The sequence below is a fragment of the Rutilus rutilus genome (assembly GCF_951802725.1).
Source record: "Rutilus rutilus genome assembly, chromosome: 16".
In the NCBI taxonomy this organism is placed as follows: Eukaryota; Metazoa; Chordata; class Actinopteri; order Cypriniformes; family Leuciscidae; genus Rutilus; species Rutilus rutilus.
The window spans coordinates 2198491-2224214 of record NC_140224.1 but is presented as its reverse complement, the minus strand read 5'-3'; the positions used below and the strand labels follow the sequence as shown (position 1 = coordinate 2224214).

General features: G+C 37.5%; 1 protein-coding gene across 1 annotated transcript; it reads left to right on the top strand.

The window, feature by feature from the left end:
- The first annotated feature begins 23408 nt into the window (after positions 1-23408).
- On the top strand, positions 23409-24431 carry med9 (mediator complex subunit 9). Its single transcript, XM_084435141.1, has 2 exons — positions 23409-23548; positions 24020-24431. Exons 1-2 carry the CDS (start codon positions 23472-23474, stop codon positions 24237-24239), a joined length of 297 nt encoding a protein of 98 aa, XP_084291267.1. The 5' UTR covers positions 23409-23471; the 3' UTR covers positions 24240-24431.
- The last annotated feature ends 1293 nt before the right edge of the window (positions 24432-25724 follow it).

Here is a 25724-nt window from a genome sequence, read left to right as displayed (position 1 = left end):
TCAGACTGTTCTGTCTCGGGTCGCTATATCTTTTCTAACTGATCTGACTCATGGTTTTCCTATAAATGAAGATTAAAAATCATAAAAATACTATAGACTTACATTGAGGGGGTCGAAACTTTAATACAATAACTCTAATAGGGTATTTAAGCTTCATCCACTATATGGCAAATAACAACTAGCTAAACCATGCTAACAATATGATAATTCACGTTATTATGTTAAAAAACTTGTAATTGATGCTAGCAAAATGCTAATTATTGTTAGTAAAGTGCTAAATAATGCTAGCAACATGAGAATTCATGTTAACAACAAGGTCAAAACATACAATGTGCTAATTCCTGCTAACAATGTGATAAATCATATTAGCAACATGCAAATTCGTGCTAGCAACATGCTAAAACATGCTAATGTTTCTAACAAAGTGTTAAATAATGCCAGTAATGTGTTAAATCATGCTTAGCAAAATGTTAATTCACGCTAACAACGTGTTAGCAACATGCTAATTAAAGCTAAAACATGCTAGCAACATGCCAAACCATGTTAACAACATGCCAAACCATGTTAACATGTTACTTAATGCTAAAATAACATGTTAGCAAAATGGTAATTAATGTTAAAACATGCTAGCAACATGTTAATTCATGATAGCAACCTGTTAAAACATGCTATAAAAACATGTTAAATCATGCTAGCAATGTCTTTCTCACTTTCTCTTTCCACATTACTCAATTTAACGCTTATAAAACATTCAAACTTGTCAAGCTTTGTCAAGCCAACATCGAAGTTTGTCCCAGCAAACTTTACTCATCTTGTTTTATATAATTATAATAAGTTGTTAAATTTCTGAAGCAATTTTCTCGACACTCAAAGCACTTATATATCACTACATATTTATTTCATGCCAGCCCATTTCTAAACAAACTCATGGATGAGTGAATAATAATAATAATAATAATAATAAATTTTATTTATAATGCACTTTACATTATGGCAATCTCAAAGTGCTACAGAGCATATAGTAATCTAATAAAAAATCAAGATTTAAAAAATAGTTAAACCTAAAGAAAATACATTTAGGGAAAAGCTTTTTTAAAAAGATGCGTTTTTAGGTTTCGTTTAAAAACATCTGTAGTCTGTGGGGCCCTCAGCTGATCAGGGAGGGCATTCCACAACCTCGGGGCAGCCGATGAGAAGGCCCTATCACCCATGCTGCAGAGCTTGGTTCTGGGGGTGTAAAGGGTGTTTGTGTTTGCAGAGCGGAGAGTGCGTGAGGAGGTCTGATGAGTGAGGAGTTCCTGTAGGTAAAGGGGAGCATGTCCGTGAATGCACTGATGGGTGAGGAGGGAAACCTTATATTCAATTCTGAAAGGGACAGGGAGCCAGTGAAGAGATTTTAGGATGGGGGTGATGTGATCATGCTTGCGCACCCTCATCAGGATCCTGGCAGCGCTATTCTGGATGTATTGGAGTCGCTGAATGCTTTTACTAGAGATCCCAATAAGGAGTGCATTACAGTAGTCCAGCCTGGAGGAAACAAAGGCGTGGATGAGCTTCTCTGCATCTGCCAAGTTGAGTATTGGACGGAGCTTGGCTATGTTCTTTAGGTGGTAGAATGATGTCTTACAGAGGTGTTTGATGTGGGTGTCAAAAGTGAGTTGAGAGTCCATTTTAACACCCAAATTGGTGACAGATGATGAAAGGGCGATGTTTTGGCCAGAGAAAGTAATACTGTTGATGGTGGACAAACAGAGTTGATGTGGTGTGCCAATTAAGATGGCTTCCGTTTTGGAACTGTTTAACTGAAGGAAATTGAGCTTCATCCACGCCTCTATCTCCTCCAGGCATGTGGTCAATGTGGATGCTGGCAAGGGAGCAGAAGAAGTGGGGGTTGTCCTGAGATAAAGCTGTGTGTCATCAGCATAACAATGGAAAGATATACCATGTCTGCTAATGACTTTTCCAAGCGGGAGCATATAAATGGAGAAGAGTGTAGGGCCCAGCACAGAGCCCTGAGGTACACCACAGGTGACGTTGTGAGTGTGTGATTTTGCTTTGCCCAGGGCGACGTGCTCCGTTCTGCCAGTCAAGTATGAAATAAACCAGTTGAGAGCATTTTCTGAGAGTCCAGTGGTGTAGTGCAGCCGGTGAAGGAGGATATTATGATCTACTGTATCAAAAGCAGCTGTTAGGTCTAGAAGGATAAGTAGAGATGGGGAACCAGTATCTGCTGCCATCAAGAGGTCGTTGGTGATCCTGACCAAGGCTGTTTCTGTGCTATGGCCAGGGCGGAAACCAGACTGAAATTTTTCAAACAAATTATTGTGTTTGAGGTGAACATGAAGTTGTGCTGCTACTATTTTTTCCAGAACCTTTGATAGGAATGGAAGATTGGAAATGGGCCTGTAGTTAGTGAGAACTTCAGGATCCAGAGTGGGTTTTTTCAGTAGGGGTCTGATGACAGCATTTTTTAACGTTGATGGGATATGGCCAACCATGAGGGAGTGGTTTATGATCTTAGTGATGAATGGAGAGATAGCAGTAATGTTTGCCTTCAGCAGTGCTGAAGGGAAAGGGTCCAAGGCACAGGTAGACGACTTCATTTTTTTGATGACGTCCTCCACTACTTCCTGTGTGGCATCAGAGAAAGAGCAGAGGGGCTGAACAATCTCAAGCGGTGGGTCGACCGTTGGGAGAGTAAGGAGGACAGCGGTGGCGTAGAGGTGAGAGCGGATGTTAATAACTTTTTGTTTGAAAAAATTGATGTACATGTTACACCTTTCCTCGGTGGTCTCAGAATGGGACAATAAGGGGGGTTTAAGAAGGTGGTTTATTGTTGAAAAAAGTTGTTTGGAGTTACCGGGACTGTTATTGATGATAATGGAATAAAACCTGGAACGTGCATCCCTCAGAGCATTTGCATATGCCTTCATTTGTTCCCTGTATGCCTGTTTGTGAACAGTCAGTCCGGAGGCCTTCATCCGCCGCTCAAGGACACGCCCAGCCGTCTTCATCTTTCGCAGCTCGCAGGTGTACCAGGGTGCTGAGCGCGTGAATGAGACTGACCTGGATATTAAGGGTGCGTGAAGGTCCAAAAGACTGCTCAGGGACTGATTGTAAAAATCCACTGAGTCATCAACAGAAAGGGAGTCAGTAAAGCCGGTAGAGAGATGTTGAAGATCCTGGGCCAGGGCACCCGCATTGATGTTTTTCAACTTTCTGTAGTGGATCTGTCGCTTTGGTTTGGTATGGGAGGAAGGAAAGGGCAACTCCATTGACACGACCCTGTGATCTGAAACACCAAGATCATAAACATGTAGGTTGCTGATAGGAGCGTAGTTAGATATAACCAAATCGAGTGTGTGTCCCCTAGAATGTGTGGGGACATCAACATGTTGTTGTAAGTTAAGGGAGTCTAGCAGCTGAAGAAAATCAGCAGCGGGATAACATGAGGGGGTATCGACATGAATATTTATATCTCCCAGGATTATCGTATTAGCAGAGGTAGTACAGAGTGTTGTTAGGAGATCAGACATTTCCGTGATGAATGCAGAATTTGATTTGGGGGGCCGGTAGATAAGTAGAACAGTCATTGGAAAGGGGGGCTTACATTTAAATGCAAGACACTCGCAGGAAGATGTTGCAGGCAGCGCAATAGGGGACAGCTCCAGGTCCTGTCGGTGAATGACAGCTAGGCCACCACCTCGACCAGTACTGCGAGCTGCCTCCAAGTAACTGTAGCCGGGGGGACAGGCTTCATTTAGGGCAGAGTAAACCTCTGGCTGATGCCAGGTTTCCGTCAGACACATGAAGTCAAGTCCTTTTTCCCTGATGTGTTCTTCAATCAATATGGATTTATTATTGATGGATTGAGTGTTAAAAAGTTCGAATTTGACCAATGTCTGTGGGGTAAATCTCTGTACAGGTCGCAAAACATTAAAATCCACTCCACGCAGACTGGAATCCACTCCACGAAATGTATCCAGCCCAAAGTGCTGGAATCCCATACTGGAGTGCAGAGGTCTCGCGATATTTCCAGTGTTGATGGTAGCTGAGTGAATGCAAATGAAAGAGGTTATAATACATTAATGGGTTTTAGAAGTTTGTTATTTTTAAGGAGCGTGAGTAGGTGTGTTTGTTAAAGAGAAATATGACAGATGTTGTTGAAAGGTGAAGAGTACAGAGAAGTACAAAAGTACTGTTAAAAAGGTCTGTGAAAACAATAATAAATAGAAAGAACACAAAAAAAAAAATCGAATAATTGATGTTTGAAACTAAAACTGTGTGAAACGTTCTGATGGCATTAATGAGATGAATAATTGCATGAGGTCTGTGTTCACTATGTTCTCGGCTTATCCCATGATTCATAAGGAGGCTTTGTCCTGAATTAACAAAACTAACAGATGCTTTTTGAACAGCCGCGCTGAGCTCTGTTTGTTTCTTCTGTTACAATGATGTTTTCATCAAGGCACTTTTTTGTACAGACGAAAACAAAAGAAGTAAAAGAACAAGGGGAAAAAAAGCTGTATATTTAACGTGCAAAGAATTATAAAAAAAAAATACAATGAAAAATTACACAATTAAAAACGTGGCCAGGGATTTAACAAAGATAATATAACAATAAAAAAAAAAAAAAAAACTTTTTAATTGAGTAATTTACTTCTGTGCCACACTAATGCAATGTCTTTGAATTATCTATAATTTTCTTTGCAAATATTTGATAACATATGGGATTAATTGCAATTTATTCTATTTACTGTGATCACCATATATATATATATAATAAACTGACAGTCCTACAAAAAGCATAAACTAGAAGTTGTAAAATGTTTGTACCACATCATCCTTTATCTCACTGTTGCCCATTTTCATATTATTAGCCTATATTATTTTATTTTTTTATACCTTAATACTTTATATATGATAAATATATAAAATTAGAAAAATATATTTTATAAATTCTAAAAATATCTTCTATAGAGAGATAATTTATAGAATATATTTCCTATTTTTATATATAGAAAGAGAATAAAGAATTATATATATATATATATATATATACAGTGCTATGCATAAGTGAATACACCCATGCTAAAGTTGACTAAAAAGAGGAATAAAAAATCATATTTTGGAAATTGAACTTAATGCCTTAATTTAAAATTTTTTGAAAAATCCAACCTTTAAGGACACCAATTTTCTGGAATTAAAATAGCCCCACATCATCACATAGCCTTCACCATACCTAGAGATTGGCATGATTTTATTTCAGTTAGCCTAATAGCTAGTTTGATTTGCATTGAGAGATGATCTTATGGAAAGTACCCCATGCCAATCTCTAGGTATGGTGAAGGCTATGTGATGATGTGGGGCTATTTTAATTCCAAAGGCCAAGGGAACTTTATCAGGATGCATAGTATCCTAAACAAAAAATAAAAAAAATACTTAAAAATAAAAATCTGCCTGCATGCCTCTATGGGAATTTAACATAGGGGTGTACTCACTTATGCACCATGTATTTTAAGGAAGAACATTTATTTATTTACGATACATTATTCATTCACAAAGAAAATTGGTGTCCTTAAAGGTTGGATTTTTCCTAATTTTTTAAATTAAGGCATTAAGTTCAATTTCCAAAATATGATTTTTTATTCCTCTTTTTAGTCAACTTTAGCATGGGTGTATTCACTTATGCATTGCACTGTATATATATATATATATATATATATATAATATATATATATATAGTCTGTATATTGAAGATTGAAGAAGATACGTATATGGTAACAGTCACTGAAGCGAGTTGTATTTGAGAAGACTTGACTTGACTTTGACTTTGACTTTGACCAACTCACCTACAGTGGACTATGTTACAGAAAGCTAGACAAGGACAAAGAAAACATGAGGACCATAAATACTAACAGACTAATGAGCTAACAAGACACACCTGAGAGCAATGAGACAAGGAACCAATGACAGAACAGAACTGAGAAACCACATGACTCAATCAACCAATCAAAACAACTTCAATGGGGTCCAACAGGGTTGCGTTCAGCCCCGACAAAACGTCGCACAGCGTTTTTTAAACAGAAACGGTGATGCATTGAACACACTGTTCTGATGACGCAAGAGTTGCAACTATGGCAGCTGAGAAGGCCATTCTTTGTGTTCTTTGTGAAGAATTTTCTGAGCCTGATGAAGTCGGTATAAATATGTGTTTAATAATACTACAAAGTATGCCCGATGTTACAGTTACTGCACTTGCCGCCCAGAACAAAAGAGAACATCCAAGTCGAGTGAAGGGATTGCTGAAACTGAAGCACACATCTTACCTAATTCAGACTAAAACACATTTAGCCTCACATACTGACTTTATTTGTAGTTCATATTGTTTTAATACCCTGTATTTTTAGGAAAAGCACTTAATTACCATTGTTTCTTTCTATACCAAATGTCATACACTTGCAATGAAGCTAAAAATATAAACAACTACATCATTATGTTGATATCCTATATTTTTACAATAAAACTAACGACAAACATGTCTTCTAATATCCTCAGTTGTTGCGTATACCGAGCTGCATCAAACACATTTGTAAATGACTTTCCTTGAAGCCATTGTGCGAGTTCACTTTAATACCGCGTGCTTTATATACATGTTGCTGCTGATTGGACTGCAGTTCTGACACACCCACCAAACAAGAGAAAACGTATCTCAAACACCGGTGCACACCGGTGCACGCCGTTTCCAGGAAACATGACGTTCAACCCGGAAACCGTAGCAAAACGTTGCGCACCGTTTTGAACTTGAACGTGCCCCAGGTTTGAAGGTCCATAATGCAGACCTTGGAAAGATCACGCGTGACGCAGGCGGTAAATGTGGAGTAGAGCAAAAAACTACATCTCATTTTCTCCTCTAACTTCTAAAACGTTCGACATCGTTGATTTACCTTTTATTTATTTATTTGTAAAAAAAATGTTTTAACTTAGTCTTTGCACGTTCGCTTTGTAAACACTGGGTCGGTACTTCCTCCTATGTCACGCTTGACCTTTTTCAACGTGATTACGTAATGTGTGGCGCATCACAGTGCAAGACGAGCATTTGTGGTTAAAAGTATATACATTTTGTTATAAAATGTCCACTGGTTTGTCTAGATAAGACTCTTATTCCTCGGCTGGATCGTGTCGAGACTTTGAAGCTGCACTGAAACTCACATTTGGACCTTCGACCCGTTGGACCCCATTGAAGACACTATATGGAGAAACATCCTGGAATGTTTTCCTCAGAAACCTTCATTTAATTTCCACTGAAGAAAGACAGACGTGAACATCTTGGATGATGTGGGGGAGAGTAAATTATCAGGAAATTTTAATTCTGAAGTGAACTAATCCCTTTAAACAAAACCCAAAAACCATACTAAAATGAATATTTATATATAAATGTTGAAAACATAAATAAAACAATAATTATAATTTTTTTTTTTTTATAAAAGCCACATTTTAAGAATCTGAACATTTCTAGGATGTATTCTAGGCTCTGTTGGAGTCAGTGTGTGTTTTGATTGAGTCTTATCTGAAGAGTCTTGATTACAGAGGACTCGGCATTCCCATGAGGCAGAACTTTATCCGAGTTACGCTTCACTGACGCCAAAACAAACCCTCACACGCACACACACACACACACACACACACACACGCACGCACGCATCTCTCTGTGGTTCAAAAGAGTGCTGTTGCTGACTGTGTGTGTGTGTGTGTGTATGAGATCCGTCCGTGTGAATGTAAAGAGTCCTGTTCAAGACTCTGATGATCAAAGCTGAGACTCTTCAAAGCTGGAGATCTGGAGACGCTCACTTCTCTTTAATGCCCTTCATCTGGAGCTGGTTAAGGGTTTTGAGTATGATGACAACATATAGCCTACTGACTGTATATACAAATACACTAAATAAGCCTAATAATTCACTAATATATATTTAAAGGTGCCCAAAGGATCTTGATAGCTCCGCCCCCAAATTCACAAACACACTAGCGGCGTCCGAAATCACATCCTTCCCTACTACATAGTAGACGAAAAACAGTATGTGACAAAAGCCATATGTCCAAATGTCACTGTACTGATAAAAGAGTAGACAAAAAAGCACCTGGATGACCGTCTACTTAACTATATAGAACATACTTTTTTAGCAGCCCTGAAGTAATTACTCAAATTCAAAACAAGTACCTACTCAAGAGAGTATGCGATTTCGGGACGCAGCCACTATGCAACACAGGCCCCGCCCCCCTCATGAGTGGACACGCCCCTCACTGCTGATTGGCTACAAGTGTCAACAGTGTTTTTCAGAATTCGCTTACTGCACCTTTAAATGTGTATAACAAGTGCAAGTGTGTCTACATAAAAACATTTTAGCCTATATTTAAATACATATAAATTAAATTAATTATTTTTGTGTTTAACATGAATGTGATTTGATTCATTTACAATATGACTGTGTACTGTGTACAAAATCTCTTTAAAAACTCACAAATAATAATAATAAGGGTAATTTCAACATTTACTAATACGCTATTAAAATCAAAAGTTGTATATGTTAATATTATTTAATGGACTTGAGCTATTTGTTTTTTTATTAACTATAAATACTGTAATAAATGTATTGCTCATTGTTATTATCAAGTTATTTTTTAAGCTCCTGATTATTTCAAGCCAACATTAAAGTCCCCCTGTGGTGAAAATCCAGCTTTTAATGTTGTTTATATGTTTATGTGGTGTTTTTAATATGCTTTAAGACAAAGCATGTGTAAATTCATAAGTCGACACCATTGCTGAGTATTTCCTCCTTAAAACTGCAGTGAACCAAAGACAGTCTCAAAAACACGCTTTGAAACCGCTGGTGTTTCTGACGTCACAAACTACCTTGTAACCAATCAGATCAACGTGTGATCGTCAACCAGTGGATCTCTGAGCTCAGTGAGTGAGTGAGTGGAGGCGGGGCTCATTTGCATATTCATAGAAGCGTGCATACTAAATGAGGCAAGGGTGTCGGGTTACATTCAAGATATTTTAAGGCATGAAGAATTTCTTTTCAAGGATAAAACGTTTATATATGTCATTTTGGTGATCAAACATGAGTTTTAAGGGATGAAATGATTAACTACAGGGGGACTTTAACAGTTTGAGGTGCACATTTCAGGGCAGTGTTTGTGAATCAGTCGCAACTTCAGAATACATAAATCAATATAGTAATATATAATTAAATGAAATATGATATGATTATGACCCCTGCAAGATGGTCTGAGTCTCTGCATCTGCTGAGAGTTGATCATAGCTGTTATCAAAGACCGTTCCTGCTGTATAATTGCTCGTTACAGAGAAATGGATGATTCATAGTGCTAAATGTGGATCCTGTTGACTAACTCGCTCTATTAGACACAGACCGATGTATTTTACAGGTCTGATTTCACATTGGACAGAGCTTCTCCTTATGAAAAAGTAGTTCGGTTAATTGCATTGAATGTGCATGTGTAGTGCACTCTAAATCTTTAAAAAAAAGGAAAAACTGTATTGCAAATAATATAATATTAATGAAATAAAAGGCCACTTAAGAGTAGAGACACGACTATGATTAAAACACACTTACTGTAAGTACACTTTTAAAAGTGCACTCTGTAATGATGTTGAATTAAACATTTTACTTTAAAGTATGCTTTTAATGATTATGTTTTCAAAAAAGTACACTTATTTTGATGTGTTGACTTACTTGATCATCCGCTGGGTCATGATGTGTCCGGTTATGTGACACATTTACACAAATTAGCTTTTATTAATGGATTTAGGTTAATCATATTTGTTTTTGAAACACACTCAGAGTGTGTGTGTGTGTGTGTGTGTGTGTGTGTGTGTGTGTGTGTGTGTGTGTGTGTGTGTGTGTGTGTGTGTGTGTGTAGGTGGATGAAGGGGGAGTTGACAATCTGTTGCACCAAGGGAAGGTCACTGAGGAAAACTAGCCTGTGCTTCAATTCTCTGGGTCATTAGATAAGTAACCGGCCTCCAACTGTCCATGATATTACACACACACACACACACACACACACACACACACACACACACACACACACTGTCTGGAAGAACAGATAAACATGTGCAAATGCAACTCACTGTCTCACATGCCAAAATATATCCATCACGGCACAGATTTTATGGAAATAATAACATGCACACACTCCTACATAACCACGCACACATTGTCATGTTTAACCATGACAGTTTCCTTGGTAACACTTTTACAATCAGGTTTTATTTGTTAACATTAATAAACTGCATTAGTTAGCGTGATCTAACAATAAAAAATACTTATACAGCATTTATTAATCTTACTTACAGTCAATTTCTTGTTGATGTTAAAAAAAATCAGCAAAGTAAACATGTATTCTTCTGCTGATCCTTAAGCAAGACCTTAAAGTGATAGTATGAGTCCCTTTCTTCTGTTGAACATAAAAGAAGATATTTTGAAAAATATGAGTAATCAAACAGTTTATGGACCCCATTGACCTCTGTGGAACAAAAACACCTCTTTTGTGATCAAAAACAGCATTTATTTGCAGTAATAACCAATGCCACTGCGAATGCTTTCTGGATGATCACATTTTCTCAAGCGTAGGAGAGAGAGGTTGAGACGACTTTAATTCCTTCATGTCAAAGACTGACGCGCAGGTCGATGCGACATCCATCATATCAATGCTGGAAAACAACAGTGTTTTTCCACTGCTTACACACAAAATCTGAAACCTGACACTCAAACACCAGAACACACCAAGGGCTCTATCTTGCACCCAGCGCAATTGACTTTGTACACGACGCATGTTTCGTTCCTATTTTGCACCCGACGCACAGCAGACTTTTCCCTCCACAGACGCACATCGGTAAATTAGGGAATGAACTTGCGCTCCCGGGGGCGGTTCAGCGAAAAGAGGAGGCGTGTTCCGGCGCAAACGTTCCCTGGTGCTATTTTGCAGTTCCAGAAAACAATTCATGGCGCGTTGCGCATGTTATTCATATTCTATTATGGCGCATACTTGGCCATAATGTAGTGTGTGTGGAAAAATATTACCACACGAGGGAAATCATTGTTGTGTCCATGAAGATGTGAAAAAATAGGCATAAATCTAGCTTTCACATTTACCCAAATTATCATACGCCTGTTTAACCGAAGCTAATTTGTGTGTGTTTCTCCATGTCACTTCTCTGTGTTTTATGGCCCTGACAAGAACGTCGGTCTCCTCGGCTGTGAACCGCTCCTGGCAAATCCGCCGTTATAATAGCAATCCGCCATGGAACAAGCGCGCCTGCTCTTAAAGGGAATGTGAGATGACGCTCTGATTGGTTTATTTCACGTTACGCCCCAAACCACACCTATGAGTAATGAAGCTACTTCAGACCAACACATTTTAGATTTGCGTCGAGATCCGCCAACAAAGTTACTTGCGTTTCGCGTTTGATACTTGCGTTTCAGATCGTTAAAATAGGGCCCATAGTCTGCAAAACCATACACTAATTCTCAGCCTTTGACTCTTCGACTTTTTGCAAACATAACATAAACATTAGCATGAAACACTTCAATGTAACTGAGCAATAAAAAGAAATCTAAGTGAATGTGGTGGTTCATGCAGGGAATTCTGGGAAGTTGTAAGACTAATCATAGGCTATTTTTTATTCAAAAATAATAAAGGCATCATTTTAGCAATATTTTACAATACAGTACAAATATGCCTATGAAATATAAGCATAATTTTAACAATAGGCCTATTTTATCTAAGTATCTTGATTTCCTTTTTCAAACACAGCCATTAAAAAGCCACAGTAATTCATCAGTGCCTCACACACACTCCTCACACTCCTCACACACACACACTCACACACACTCCTCACACACACTCCCCACACACACACTCACACACACACACTCCTCACACACACTCCTCACACTCCTCACACACACACTCCTCACACTCCTCACACACACACTCACACACACTCCTCACACACACTCCCCACACACACACTCACACACACACACTCCTCACACACACTCCCCACACACACACTCACACACACACACACACACACACACACACACACACACACACACACATGTCTGGTTCACTATCTTTGTGGGGACTCTCCATAGACGTAATGGTTTTTATACTGTACAAACTGTATATTCTGTCCCCTTACACTAACCCTACCCCTAAACCTACCCATCACAGGAAACATTCTGCATTTTTACTTTCTCAAAACAACTCATCCTGTGTGATTTATAAGCCTTTTGAAAAGTGGGGACCGCTGGCTGGTCCCCACAATGTAGGTGATCTCAGGTTTTACTATTCTTATGGGGACATTTGGTCCCCACAATGTAATATAAACAAGGGCACACATACACACACACACACACACACACACACACACACACACACACACACACACACACACACACACACACACACACACACACACACACACTCCCCACACACACTCCTCACACACTCCCCACACACACACTCCTCACACACACTGAAAAAAAGATTTTTGCTGCTTGTTCAAATTGCTTAGTTAAAATGAGCTACATTTTGTCCAAACTTAATTTGATTGTGTTCAATCTGCTTAAATATATGTCAAATTTAAGTTTACTTAATCCGTTTGTGTTGGATTAAATTAATGATTTGTGTTGCATTAACTGAAACTGGGCAGTGCTTGTTAGTTCCCAGCATGCTTTGCATTTAGTTGAATTAAGAGAGAATAAATGTTAAAATGAAATGTTATTTTATGTTTTTTTTTTTAGAAAATGAGAAAAGGGGAAGACTTGATAGTGTGTAATTGTGTTTAATGTTCAATTAATTCATTTAGTTACTTACAGTATGTTCAACTGCTTTGGCTAAAAGAGCATGTAAATCTTAGCATTTAAGATGTTACAGTTTTTCTCGATTGCTTAAACACATTTCTTGAAACTATGCCTCATATTCTCGAAACAGTAAACACAAATCCATAACGTCTCACCCAATTCCCCAAACATCCTATTTTCAGGTCAAAATGAAGCTCTACACTCAAAACCATTCACTCTTGCTGAAAAAACAAACTTTGCCCTCACACTGGACACACAAGCCCTCAAAATCACACACACTACAACATAGTCTAACACACTGGTGCAATAAATTCAAAACAACATTTCCAAAACTGGTTATGTTACTTGTGGTTCCCCGCCTCACAAACCTTTTCACATGATGAACACAAAAGACACAACCAATGGATACACTGGCACATTTTTATTCATTCATGTACTACACAGTACAACACACACACACACACACACAAAAATTATATATTTTTTTTACTCTCTCCTCTAATTTTTTTTTACAGTATTTACTTACTTACAGTAAGATGTGTGTGACCATCATATGACAGTAAAAGAGCACACACAAAACCTTATTCTATGTGGAATTGTATTGGAATGGTAAAGAGTGTTGGTCGTGACAGGAGGGCCTCGATCCACTCAAGGAGACAATATGATGAACACGTCTAAGAATGTTCCACGTATGGTTGAAATACCATCATTTGCCTAGAAAGATAACATTCTGGGAGTCAAGACTATAAAGGATGAAGGATGGCCAACCTTCACTGTTACACTCTGCAGCCACTCTGTGACCCTGTACGACTGCTGGCCTTTTCTTGCAAGAAAATAAACCTCATCAAAGACTATTGGAAATGTTTGTCTTTTATTCAGTGATAGAATTTTGTTTGCCACCACACACCTCCCTGAAGGTTCTCGAGGCGACAGTAAAGCGACTCAAATTTGGCCTTACTCGTAGCCCAGCCTCCCTCATAGTCATACCATTGACAAAGACATGGGCACCTAGAGTGGCTTGAATTTCATCTGAGACTGCTTGTCTTCTTGTCCTTCGTCCTCCTCCTTATCCCTCCTCGATCTCTTCCTTCATGTCTTTCTGGATCCATTGTTCCAAAACTCAATAAACTGATTTGGGCCCCTTTATCTACAGTGCTATGCATAAGTTTAGGCAACCATGCTAAAGTTGACTAAAAAGAGGAATAAAAAATCATATTTTGCAAATTTAACTTAATGCCTTATTTTAAAAAATTAGGAAAAATCCAACCTTTAAGGACACCAATTTTCTTTGTGAATGAATAATGTATCGTAAATAAATAAATGTTCTTCCTTAAAAAACAGGGTGCATAAGTTTGGGCACCACTATGTTAAATTCCCATAGAGGCAGGCAGATTTTTTTTTTTAAGTATTTTTTTTTTTTTTTTTTTAGGATACTATGCATCCTGATAAAGTTCCCTTGGCCTTTGGAATTAAAATAGCCCCACATCATCACATAGCCTTCACCATACCTAGAGATTGGCATGGAGTACTTTCCATAAGATCATCTCTCAATGCAAATCAAACTAGCTATTAGGCTAACTGAAATAAAATCATGCCAATCTCTAGGTATAGTGAAGGCTATGTGATGATGTGGGGCTATTTTAATTCCAAAGGCCAAGGGAACTTTATCAGGATGCATAGTATCCTAAAAAAAAAAAAAAAAAAAAACTTAAAAATAAAAATCTGCCTGCCTCTATGGGAATTTAACATAGTGGTGCCCAAACTTATGCACCCTGTTTTTTAAGGAAGAACATTTATTTATTTACGATACATTATTCATTCACAAAGAAAATTGGTGTCCTTAAAGGTTGGATTTTTCCTAATTTTTTAAAATAAGGCATTAAGTTAAATTTGCAAAATATGATTTTTTATTCCTCTTTTTAGTCAACTTTAGCATGGTTGCCTAAACTTATGCATAGCACTGTATCTATTGAAGGATCTGATTGATGTGTGTTAAATTTTGACTCTTAGTGTTTCCACCTGGGTAATTGTGTGCTAACTGAGCTGAAGCTGTGCTGACTTGAGTGAACAGTATTGAATGCTAGTGCTTTCTATATGACAACATGGTGTAGGCAATGAGAAATGAAGGGATTTGTGTGTAGAGTTTTGCAGTGACAGTTCAACAAATTTGACTCATGTGTCAAAACAGGGAATAGTGTTTATAGTTTAGTGAAATGGGTGTGCTTTTTGATAAATGGCATTATGGTTTTGAAATTTTAGTTCAAAAGCCTGGTTATAGTGTTTAAGCAATCGAGAAAAACTGTAATATGTGCCACTACTAGCAAATAGCTAGCTATAGTGTATCAATTAAATTGTGTGTCACTAAAATAAATTAAATCTTTATACTTCTCGGATGTGCAAACACTCATTGCTTTACTGAACACCAACCAATCATGGCTTTAGAATAGGCCTATAAATTATGTTTGGTTTCTGTCCAACTAAACATGGTTGATGTATTTCTTTTCTTTCGGACTGTGTAATACTGTAAGGACACGGTAAGTGCTTTGTGACTAAAATGGAGCTGATTTTGCTTGGCAAAGTCACATTATTTGACGTACTCGGTATCCGTGAGGCACATGGACACATTCACGTCCCCTTTCTCTTCTCAGAAATGCTCAATATAAAATGATTGCTGCTGTTAATGTCACTCGTCTTGAGGATTCATTCAGACGATGCCTCTAAACACTGATGATTTCAGATACTCAGTAGGCCTATTCTTAGTTTTGCATTGTATTTATAGCTTAATAATAGCGTTTAGACACGCAACCCTTCCTCGACGAGACAAACAAACACAAATATAGCATGCATAATCTAATTTATTTGCGATATCATCGACCATTTCAATCAGCACAAGCACATGGCCAGGCCCGCACACGTGGAGAAACCGCAAACCCTCCCTCCGAACACGGTTACATAAGAGTGTGTAAAGAAAGATGGATCTGCAAACGCGCAGAGCAAATTGAGAACATTAATAAAACGGCACGTCATTAACAACAGCAACCAGAAGTCTGAAAGCTCCAGTGGAAATTGCTTCGATTTTGCATTTTTATGATTGAAAAGATTAATTTTTCATTTAAATCTAATCATATTTGAATATAAATGATTTTCAACGTCTCATTTGAGCAAACTTTAGAAAGGGGAAGAATCCTAAATAGCTCTTTTCACACATTACATAAGAGGTTTAGCATATTCAAAATGTTAAACTAAAAGTTTTCACTGGTTAAAATGAGTTAATGCATTAACTAACCACGAGAAATATGTGTTTTACAGCACTGATTAATCTTTGTTAATCAAATGCTTGCTCATTGTAAGTTCAGTGCATAAACTAATGTTAACAAATACAACTTTTGATTTTAATAATGCTAGACACAAAAAAGAAGATATTTTGAAGAATGGCTGTAAATGCTGGGTTGTTTCAGGGTCAAATATGGACAAACCCAGCCGTTGGGTTAAAAACATGTATTACATTTTTAACGTTTGGCCTTGTCTGACCCAAAATTGTGTTAAATCAACATTTTGTTTGACTTCAATATAGTTTGGAAAAATGATCATTGTACATTTTTGTTCAGGTTAACTAATGTTAGCAAATTAAATATTATTTTACAAACACTTTCAAGTAATGTTCCCTTTGAAGCATAAAATATACAATAATGTACACCTGTGACACATTAATTAATAAATGCTTTAGTAGTCAACATTTAAAGTGGATCAAAAAAGTTCATCAATGTTGTCCTAAGACAAGAACGGGTACTGTTCAAAATTCATGTTTAACTTTGATGAAAGGTTTTGATCCACTTCTATGTTGACTACTGTATTTATTATTGTTAGTTCATGTAAACTAGTGAACGAATTTTAACAAATGAAACCATATTGTGAAGCGTTACCAAGTTTTCCTGCACAGGGCGTCTGGGTTTGTTTCATCAATGGTAATGATTGGAGAGTTTGTTTGATCGTCTCCTCTCTCTCTCTCTCTCTCTCTCTCTCTCTCTCTCTCTCTCTCTCTCCTCGTGCGAGAACACGAGAGTCACACACACCTCAACACATCAGCACACACTCGCCTCGCTCTGAGGTTGTGCACCTGATAACCAGTTTGACAATTTGAGCCATCACAAAGCATTGCTATCTATTAATAATCTATTATTCAGAGTAGATAAAAAGAACAGTGATGTAAGAAACCTGACAATACTTCATCTCAGGGACACAACACTCAAAACCTGAAGTTAAAGTATATACTGGTGTTCAAAAGTTGGTCCGATTTTTTTATGTTTTTGAAAGACGTCTCTTCTGCTCGCCACGGCTGCATTTGTTTGATTAAAAATACAGTAAAAACGGCAATATTGTGAAATATTATTACAATTTAAAATAACTGTTTTCTATGTGAAAATACAGTAAAGTGTAATTTATTCCTGTGATCAAAGCTGAATTTTCAGCATCATTACTCCAGTCTTCAGTGTCACATGATCCTTCAGAAATAATTCGAATATGATGATTTGATGCTCAAGAAACATTTATGATTATTATATTAATGTTGAAAACAGTTGTGCTGCTCCAGATTTATGTGGAAACCGTGACATGTTATTTATTTAAGGATTTGTTGACTATAAGAAGTTCAAAAGTACAGAATTTATTTTAATCTTAAAGGAACATGCCAACTTTTTGGGGCTTTATCTTATTCACCGTATCCCTCAGAGTTAGATCAGTCCATACACACCCTTCTCATCTCTGTGCGTGCCGTAACTCTGTCTGACGCACCCACCGCTAGCCTAGCTTAGCACAAAGACTGGAGGTAAATGGCTCCAGCTAGCATACTGCTCCCAATGAGTGACAAAATAACACCAACATTTTCCTATTTACATGTTGTGATTTGTATAGTCACAGCGTGTACGAATAACAAGGTCACATGACACACAGCCATCTTCTAACCGTACACATACTGGGAACTATATTCTCAGAAGGCGAAGCACTGCTACTCAGGCGGAGGGATTTGCTCGCAGCGCATGAGAAGCCCCGTGGTGAGGAGCAGAGAGTTCGCTCAGAGTTGGAGTAAATCACTCCGCAGAAGTAGCAGTGCTTCGCCTTCTGAGAATATAGTTCCCAGTATGTGTACGGTTAGAAGATGGCTGTGTGTCATGTGACCTTGTTATTCGTACACGCTGTGACTATACAAATCACAACATGTAAATAGGAAAATGTTGGTGTTATTTTGTCACTTATTGGGAGTGTAACGATAAGGCAGGCATGAAGCAGAGAGAGAATCCACATGCAAGCACTAATTTAATAAAACAAACAGGTAATCCAGGGCAAACAACAGAACACGGAACTTCAGGACAGGAACAAGGAACAGGTACAACGACCGCTGAAGCACAGAGGTTTAAATACACAGGCGAACGAGCTAAACAAGATAACAAGGGGGTTAATCAGAAACACCTGGGGAGATTAATAACAAGAAAAACTACAAAGGACTACAAAACAGGAAATAATAAAAGTCCACACAAGACAAGGGGGAACACAAGACAGGAATCATGACAGGGAGCAGTGTGCTAGCTGGAGCCGTTTACTTCCAGTCTTCGTGCATTATTATTAATGTCTTAAATGTCACTTTTGATCAATTAAATGAGTGTTTGCTTAATAGTACTAATAAAGCACATATTAATGCTTGACCATATTCTACATCCCTTAATCCTACAATACCTCAACTTAACAACTACTTTACTAACTATTAATAAGCAGTAATTAGGAGTTTATTGAGGCAAAATACGTAGTTGATTGTTGGACCTTAATCTAAAGTTTGATTAAAAAGTTTTTACTGACCCCAAACTTACCCACAAGCATACATACATGCATGTGCTAAAGTGCATTGATTTCAAACACACACACACACACACACACACACACACACACACACACACACACACACACACACACACACACACACACACACACACACACACACACACACACACACAGAGACAAGATGACCTGGAAAAATAATAAACTATTTCATGAATGCCAGAAACAGTAAGTATGCTCACACACGTCATGGGAGAGTCTGAATACAATCAGACAGTGTGAGTGTGTGTGTGTGTGTGTGTGTGTGTGTGTGTGGGAGTGTGTGTGAGCATGTTCTGCTGTAAAGGGGCCTGTGAAAGACTGGCAACAACACACACATCCAGTTTAGTGGCTCTTAAAGGAAATGAGGGAGAAAAGCTCCGGAATGTATGTGTGTGTGTGTGTGTGTGTGTGTAATACTTATAATGGACTTTTATGCGACACACTTACAAATGGTTTGTGTGTGCGAGACACTATATTATATTTCTATTGGTTATAATTTCAATATTTTAATAATAACACTGAACAATAGGAGGGTTAACTTCACTAGAGGACAGTGATTCGACGCAAGTGTGTCGTCTGGGTTTTAAAGTCACTCTTTTGCATAAACCAGCGAATTACAGACTCACGACAAGTTCATTAAAGATTGACAGGCGCCGTTAATAGAGCAAACGGTCACTAATGTGTTCACTATGTTTAGCTGACATATCAAAAAGTCATTTTTGATGATTTAGTCCACAGTTTTCTTGGACCTAAAGGGTCAGAAAGCGGATGTTATAAACCACTGGAGTGTGAAACTACACAGGTAGAACATTTCATAAGAAGCCGGAGCAAAAGAGCAGAACAACTTGTTTTTTCTCTTCATGATGACCATATCATGATGACCTGACCTTAGATTCGGCACCTAATAATGTTAATTGGCAAGACGAGAGTTAACACGTGGGGTCTTATTAACTTTTTGGCAATGCACATATCGCACTAAATTATTAATACCGTTAAAATTCCATTTGCATTGCATAACAGTCATTTTCCAATGAACACATTTTTTTCCTCAAGGTTTCCAGTGTTTCTATCGACTGCAAAAAAAATTCCAATAAATGTTTGTAGGGTGGATTCAACAGAAAGAGCACAAAGTCTCTCCCTCCGAAACAAAAGATCAGCATGATGTGGAGATCTAGGCGTGGATTAGAGAGAGGAACTCAGTGTCATTGAAGTCGAGAGAGAAGGACAATATCAGGACAGGACAATCTGTGTCTTCACCTTTTCATGCGTATCACACTCCCTTGAACCGGAATCTGAACACAAAGATTCATTGAAACTAGTTTACCGGTTTATTATTTTAAACTATAGGTTCAGTACTTTAAAGTTCAATTACAGCATTTATGGCATTATGTTGATTACCACAAAAATATTATTTCCACTTTTCCTTCATTTTCTATACTTGCTGTGTTATTTTAGTATACTGTAATTGAGATACTATTGTATTTTTTTTTATTAATATTTTGAATTCTTAAATATATTTTCCAGCTTAATTTTAGTTAAAGTTTGAGTCATTTTGTTGTATGTTTTTGATTTTTATCATTTTTATTAAAATATGTCTTTTTTATTTTTTTTATTTCAGTTTTAGTTTTTGGACATCAACTTAAACTAAATGAAAATAGTTCCCTTGGCAAACTATAGCTAAAATAAAATAAGTCTTTGTATTTTTTATTGTATTTAAAGTAATGAACATGTTTTTGTTTTTGTTTTTTTTAATGGCTTTAGTTTTTGTTAACTATAATAACCCTGTCATAAAATACCCTGAACCCTACAATGTCTATAAAAAGGATTTTTAAACAAAAGTTTAAACAGGTTTGCAGCTCAAATAATACATGCTTTAAGAGATTAAATGGTGCTTTTTACTAAATATAAGCTTCATAATTCAGCTTTTAAATCCTCCTGTTGGCCACATTCACTTCCAATGAAACTTTGAGTGAAAAACACACTACAACTGGCCTCCAAACAACAGGTTACAGTGTATGATGTGCATGATTTTATCATACCAGCATGACTTCATCTTCTCAGTGGCTTGACAAGCAAACAGACTAAAGTATTGATTGTGCGCTTCAGCAGAATGGATCAGACAGAATACTGCAATGAGGAAATGTGATCGGCAAACAGTGAGCTTCCATCAAAACATCCTGTTAATGACCACCCGTGTGTGTGCCGGCAGTGTGAGGAATAATGGAGGTGATATGATTAATGAATAATAACTGACGGACCACGTGCTCAGAGGGTTTGGGAACTGTCAGGTCAGAACAATCAAACTGTTCAAGCATGCCAGCGCTCAACAAATAAAGCTACACCTTACTGTGCCCTGACAGGATGTGCACACACACACACACACACACACACACACACACACACACACACACACACACACACACACACACACACACACACACACACACACACACACACACACACACACACACATGCACTCACTCACACACACACACACACACACACACACACACACACACACACACACACACACACACACACACACACATGCACTCACTCACACACACACGCACACTCACACATGCACTCACACACATGCACTCACACATGCACTCACACACACACACACACACACACACACACACACACACACACACACACACACACACACACACACACACACACACACACACACACACACACACACACACACACACGCATGTCTGGTTCACTATCTTTGTGGGGACTCTCCATAGACGTAATGGTTTTTATACTGTACAAACTGTATATTCTGTCCCCTTACACTAACCCTACCCCTAAACCTACCCATCACAGGAAACATTCTGCATTTTTACTTTCTCAAAATAACTCATCCTGTGTGATTTATAAGCCTTTTGAAAAGTGGGGACCGCTGGCTGGTCCCCACAATGTAGGTGATCTCAGGTTTTACTATTCTTATGGGGACATTTGGTCCCCACAATGTAATATAAACAAGGGCACACACACACACGCACTCACACACACACACACACACACACACACACATGCACTCACTCACACACACGCAGACTCACACACACACACACACACACACACACATTCACTCACTCACACACACGCACACTCACACACAATTTGGAAACTGATGTTTCTTGAGTGGCAGATTTGAATTCATGTTGGAAATGTATTAACTTTTGTACAGTAGCTTTTATTCCTGGAATTCCTTATACAGCAACTAAACAACAATTACAATCACTCACAGTTGCACACAATAACAACCAGGCATTCTGCGTAACGCAAACACTCAAGACTAAAATTCAATTCTAATTTTAGAAAATTGTGTTTACACTAATCACTATAACATAAATGTATTTTCATTTGACCACAATGATTGTTCCATGAATAAATGCCTTTCGATTAGAGCAAAATAGACATACTTGTCTGACTTACAAAGAAAAGAAAAACATGTTTGTCATCTTTTATTAGCAAAGCATAAGATAATAAACAAGGCCTGCAAACAGAAATACTTTCAAAATACTTTATTTGTCCAAACTAAGCATTAGACGCCAGGAAATCACCAAAAGGCGATAATTAAAGAAAGTTTAAGTAATAAAAGTGCTCAAATATGCAGATTTATATTTATTAATTTTAATCATTTAGCAGCCAATATATTCATATTTTCATTAAATGTTATTTTATGTTTAACAAAGCAAATTTAAAATGTCTCTAGATGTCAGATGTCAACTTGTGTATTAGAACATTAATAATCATGCATGCATATTCATATAATAGAAGTGCATGTGTTCAAACTATAAGCCACTGGCAGAACAATCACATGCTGGTCGATGCACAACACTGTGAATGTTTGAGAAGGGATCGAGACGCCGGAACGGATTCCAGGAACCCTTGAGAAACTGGCATGAAAAACAAAACATTTATAAAGCAATGGCAAACATACAGACACAGATCTGCCGCATACGAATATGCACACAAACAGACAAAAAGGTTGTGTGTAAGTAACTTTTTCATACAATCATATCTGAGACGCAGATTATGAAAATCAATATAACAGAAATGCCAAAGCAAATATTTCTAATCTACAGGAGGAATGTGGTTCAGGAATTATTATTTAGTGTGACTCGACATATTCAGAACAAAAGGGTATGAAGGGTTAACAGAGGGCACAAAATTGACATTTATCAATACTTGTAATAGTTATTAGGTTTCCTGAAACGTACATTACATCCTTCTTCATCAGATGACCAAGACATACATAAGCCAATAATAACAACAAAAAAATTATCTTGAATAATGAGAGAATACTGTTTCTTTCTACTGGCCCAGTAATGCTGTCTGGACCATAGACTGTAAAAAGAATATGGACAGGAAAATATATATGATCAATGTGTAAAATACAATTTGGAAAATATTTAGCTTTCATTATGTTATATTTACTACTTTGTTTCTACTCACTGTAGGAGTTAACGTATTGTTTATTTAAACCGTTTTTTGTTTTGCTACACTTCTCTAAACGTTTCCAGCACCCCAGTTTGAAAACCCCAGCTTAGTAGAACATTATAACATAATATAATATTGACAGAATAATGAAAGATATGTTATCTTATAGATAAAAACAGTCATCGTGACGTTGTTTACGCAGAGGCGCCGTCGCGCGTTGATGACGTCGAATACCTCCGCGAAACAAACATGGCGACTACGGTACCGGTTGTAGAGGAGGTGGAAGATTATTCCTTTTTGCCCATTATTCACGACGTTATAAAATGGTAAGAAGTAAATATTCTCATGCTTTATGTTTCAAGGAACAGAATGCACCTGTCGTTAAAATTCAGGATTATCTCGGTGTGTTCGTGTTACTATCGAGAGTCTGTAAACAACAGCATCGTATGTGTTTAATGTTGCTCAGTATTAAAGGGAAAGTTCGGCAACAAATGAAAATTCTGTCATCAATTACTAACCCGCAAGTTGTTCCAAACCGGTATGAGTTTCTTTCTTCCGCTGAACACAAAAGAAGATATTTTGAATGTTTGTAAAGGACTTCCATAGTGTGTTTTTTCCCATACTATGGTAGTCAATGGGTGTCCATCAAATGTTTACTTGCCCATATTCTTCAAAATATAGTCTTATATGTTCATCAGAAGAAAGAAATTCATACAGTTTTGTACCAATGATGACAGAAGTGTAATTTTAGGATGAATTAACTCTTTAACGGCCTGTCTGCATTCACCTGTCATTAGCATGGACAAGGACAGTCCAGACGTGCATCAGGAGCTGAACAAACTGAAGACGAAGATCCAGGAGGCTCGGGAGCAGATTTCTGGCATGCCGGGGATCGACATGAGTCCTGCGCTTCAGGAGAACAAACTACAGACCCTCCGAGAGCAGGTCCAGACCAAGAACCAGCTTCTGCAGAAATACAAGAGCCTGTGCATGTTCGACATCCCCAAACCTTCGTGAGAGAAAACATGAACACTTGTTTACACCGAGAGAGGCCACGCTGATCCAGTCATGTCATTACTTCGATTATTTGTACTGTTTGTATATATATATATTTTGTTTTGTTTTTATTTTGGGCATCAAACATCATGTTTGTAGTGTGTTCTTTACCTTTGTCATATAGTTTGTACATTAAATTCAGTCATTTCTCTAGTAGAGCTTTTCAGTTGCACTTCATGAAACCTTGAGCTGAGACAACACTGAGGTCTGTCTTAAAACTTTTAAATGAGTGAAACGACAAGCAATTTCGCTCCATCTCAACAAAAGACTAGGTGTTTTCAGGTTATTCTGCATTTTTAAAGAATATATCTGGAATATTTATCCCCAATAGACTTGCAGCAAGCAGATGAAACTGGTTTGGCACTTTATTTTACAATCCTGTTCCCTATGTACTTATTATAGTTATTACAATAACTGGGTAATAACCAGGTACACACCCTGAATCTACCCCTAAAACTAACCTTAACCCATGTAGTTACCTTAAATTACCAGTACTGTTTTAGGTAAGTACACATAAGTGCTTGTATACTGTAAAGTGCTCATGTTGAGGCCTCATTTCAAGCCATAACAAATTGGTACATTTTCTTGGTAACAAGTGTGTGCACAACATACACACGTCAATATTGTGAGCATCTTGGAAGGTATTCTCTTATTTATCGGGAATATTTATACTCAAAGTGAGCTTAAGCAGCAAGTTTATATATATATATATATATATATATATATTTTTTTATATATACTCAGATACAATATTGGAGCCTCATTCCAAGCCATAATGGATTAATTAATTACTAGCTGTGTTTGTTTGCATACAAATAATGATTATTTGATCATAATAGAATGTATTTTGAGATTATCCTGCATCTTTTAAGAAAGTAACTGGAATATTTTAGACTTGATGGGTTTAAGCAAGATATATGAAACCATATTTGTCTGACTCAAGCCATAATAGATCATTTTCAAGTCGTATTTGCTGGCATGGAGTGAGCACGCAACAAATGACAACATCCTAGGTTTTTTTTCCTCTTCAGATTACTATGTTTTTCCAGATAGGCTGAAGCTGCAAGGTTATATGAAACCATATTTTTGAGTGTCCTAAGGTATTTTCAGATTGTTCTGCAGTTTTAAACCCTTACTTAGTCAAAAATGACCTTTTTTTCTTGATTGTACTATATTTTAGTTCAATAATATTTAATAGTTTGTATTTCCACTTGGTGAAATTTGTCACATGCGACTTTTTCCAGAACACTTAACCTTTTCGAATCATGTCCATGATTTCTGTGTGTTCATACAGCAACAATTCTGTAAATTTCTATTTTATTATTAATCAAACAGCACCAGAGGGTTAAAGGAAATATCTGGACTATATTAGATTAAGCCACTGCAGTCGTAGGTCTGTAAGAACACAAATGCTTCGGAAAGTGACGAGGAAACATGCGTATTCTT

Excerpts from the sequence above, each read along its gene's own strand:
- med9 (XM_084435141.1), top strand. The coding sequence starts at position 23,472 with ATGGCGACTACGGTACCGGTTGTAGAGGAGGTGGAAGATTATTCCTTT. Across the intron at positions 23,549-24,019 it reads ATTCACGACGTTATAAAATG|CATGGACAAGGACAGTCCAG; the intron begins GTAAGAAGTAAA and ends ACCTGTCATTAG.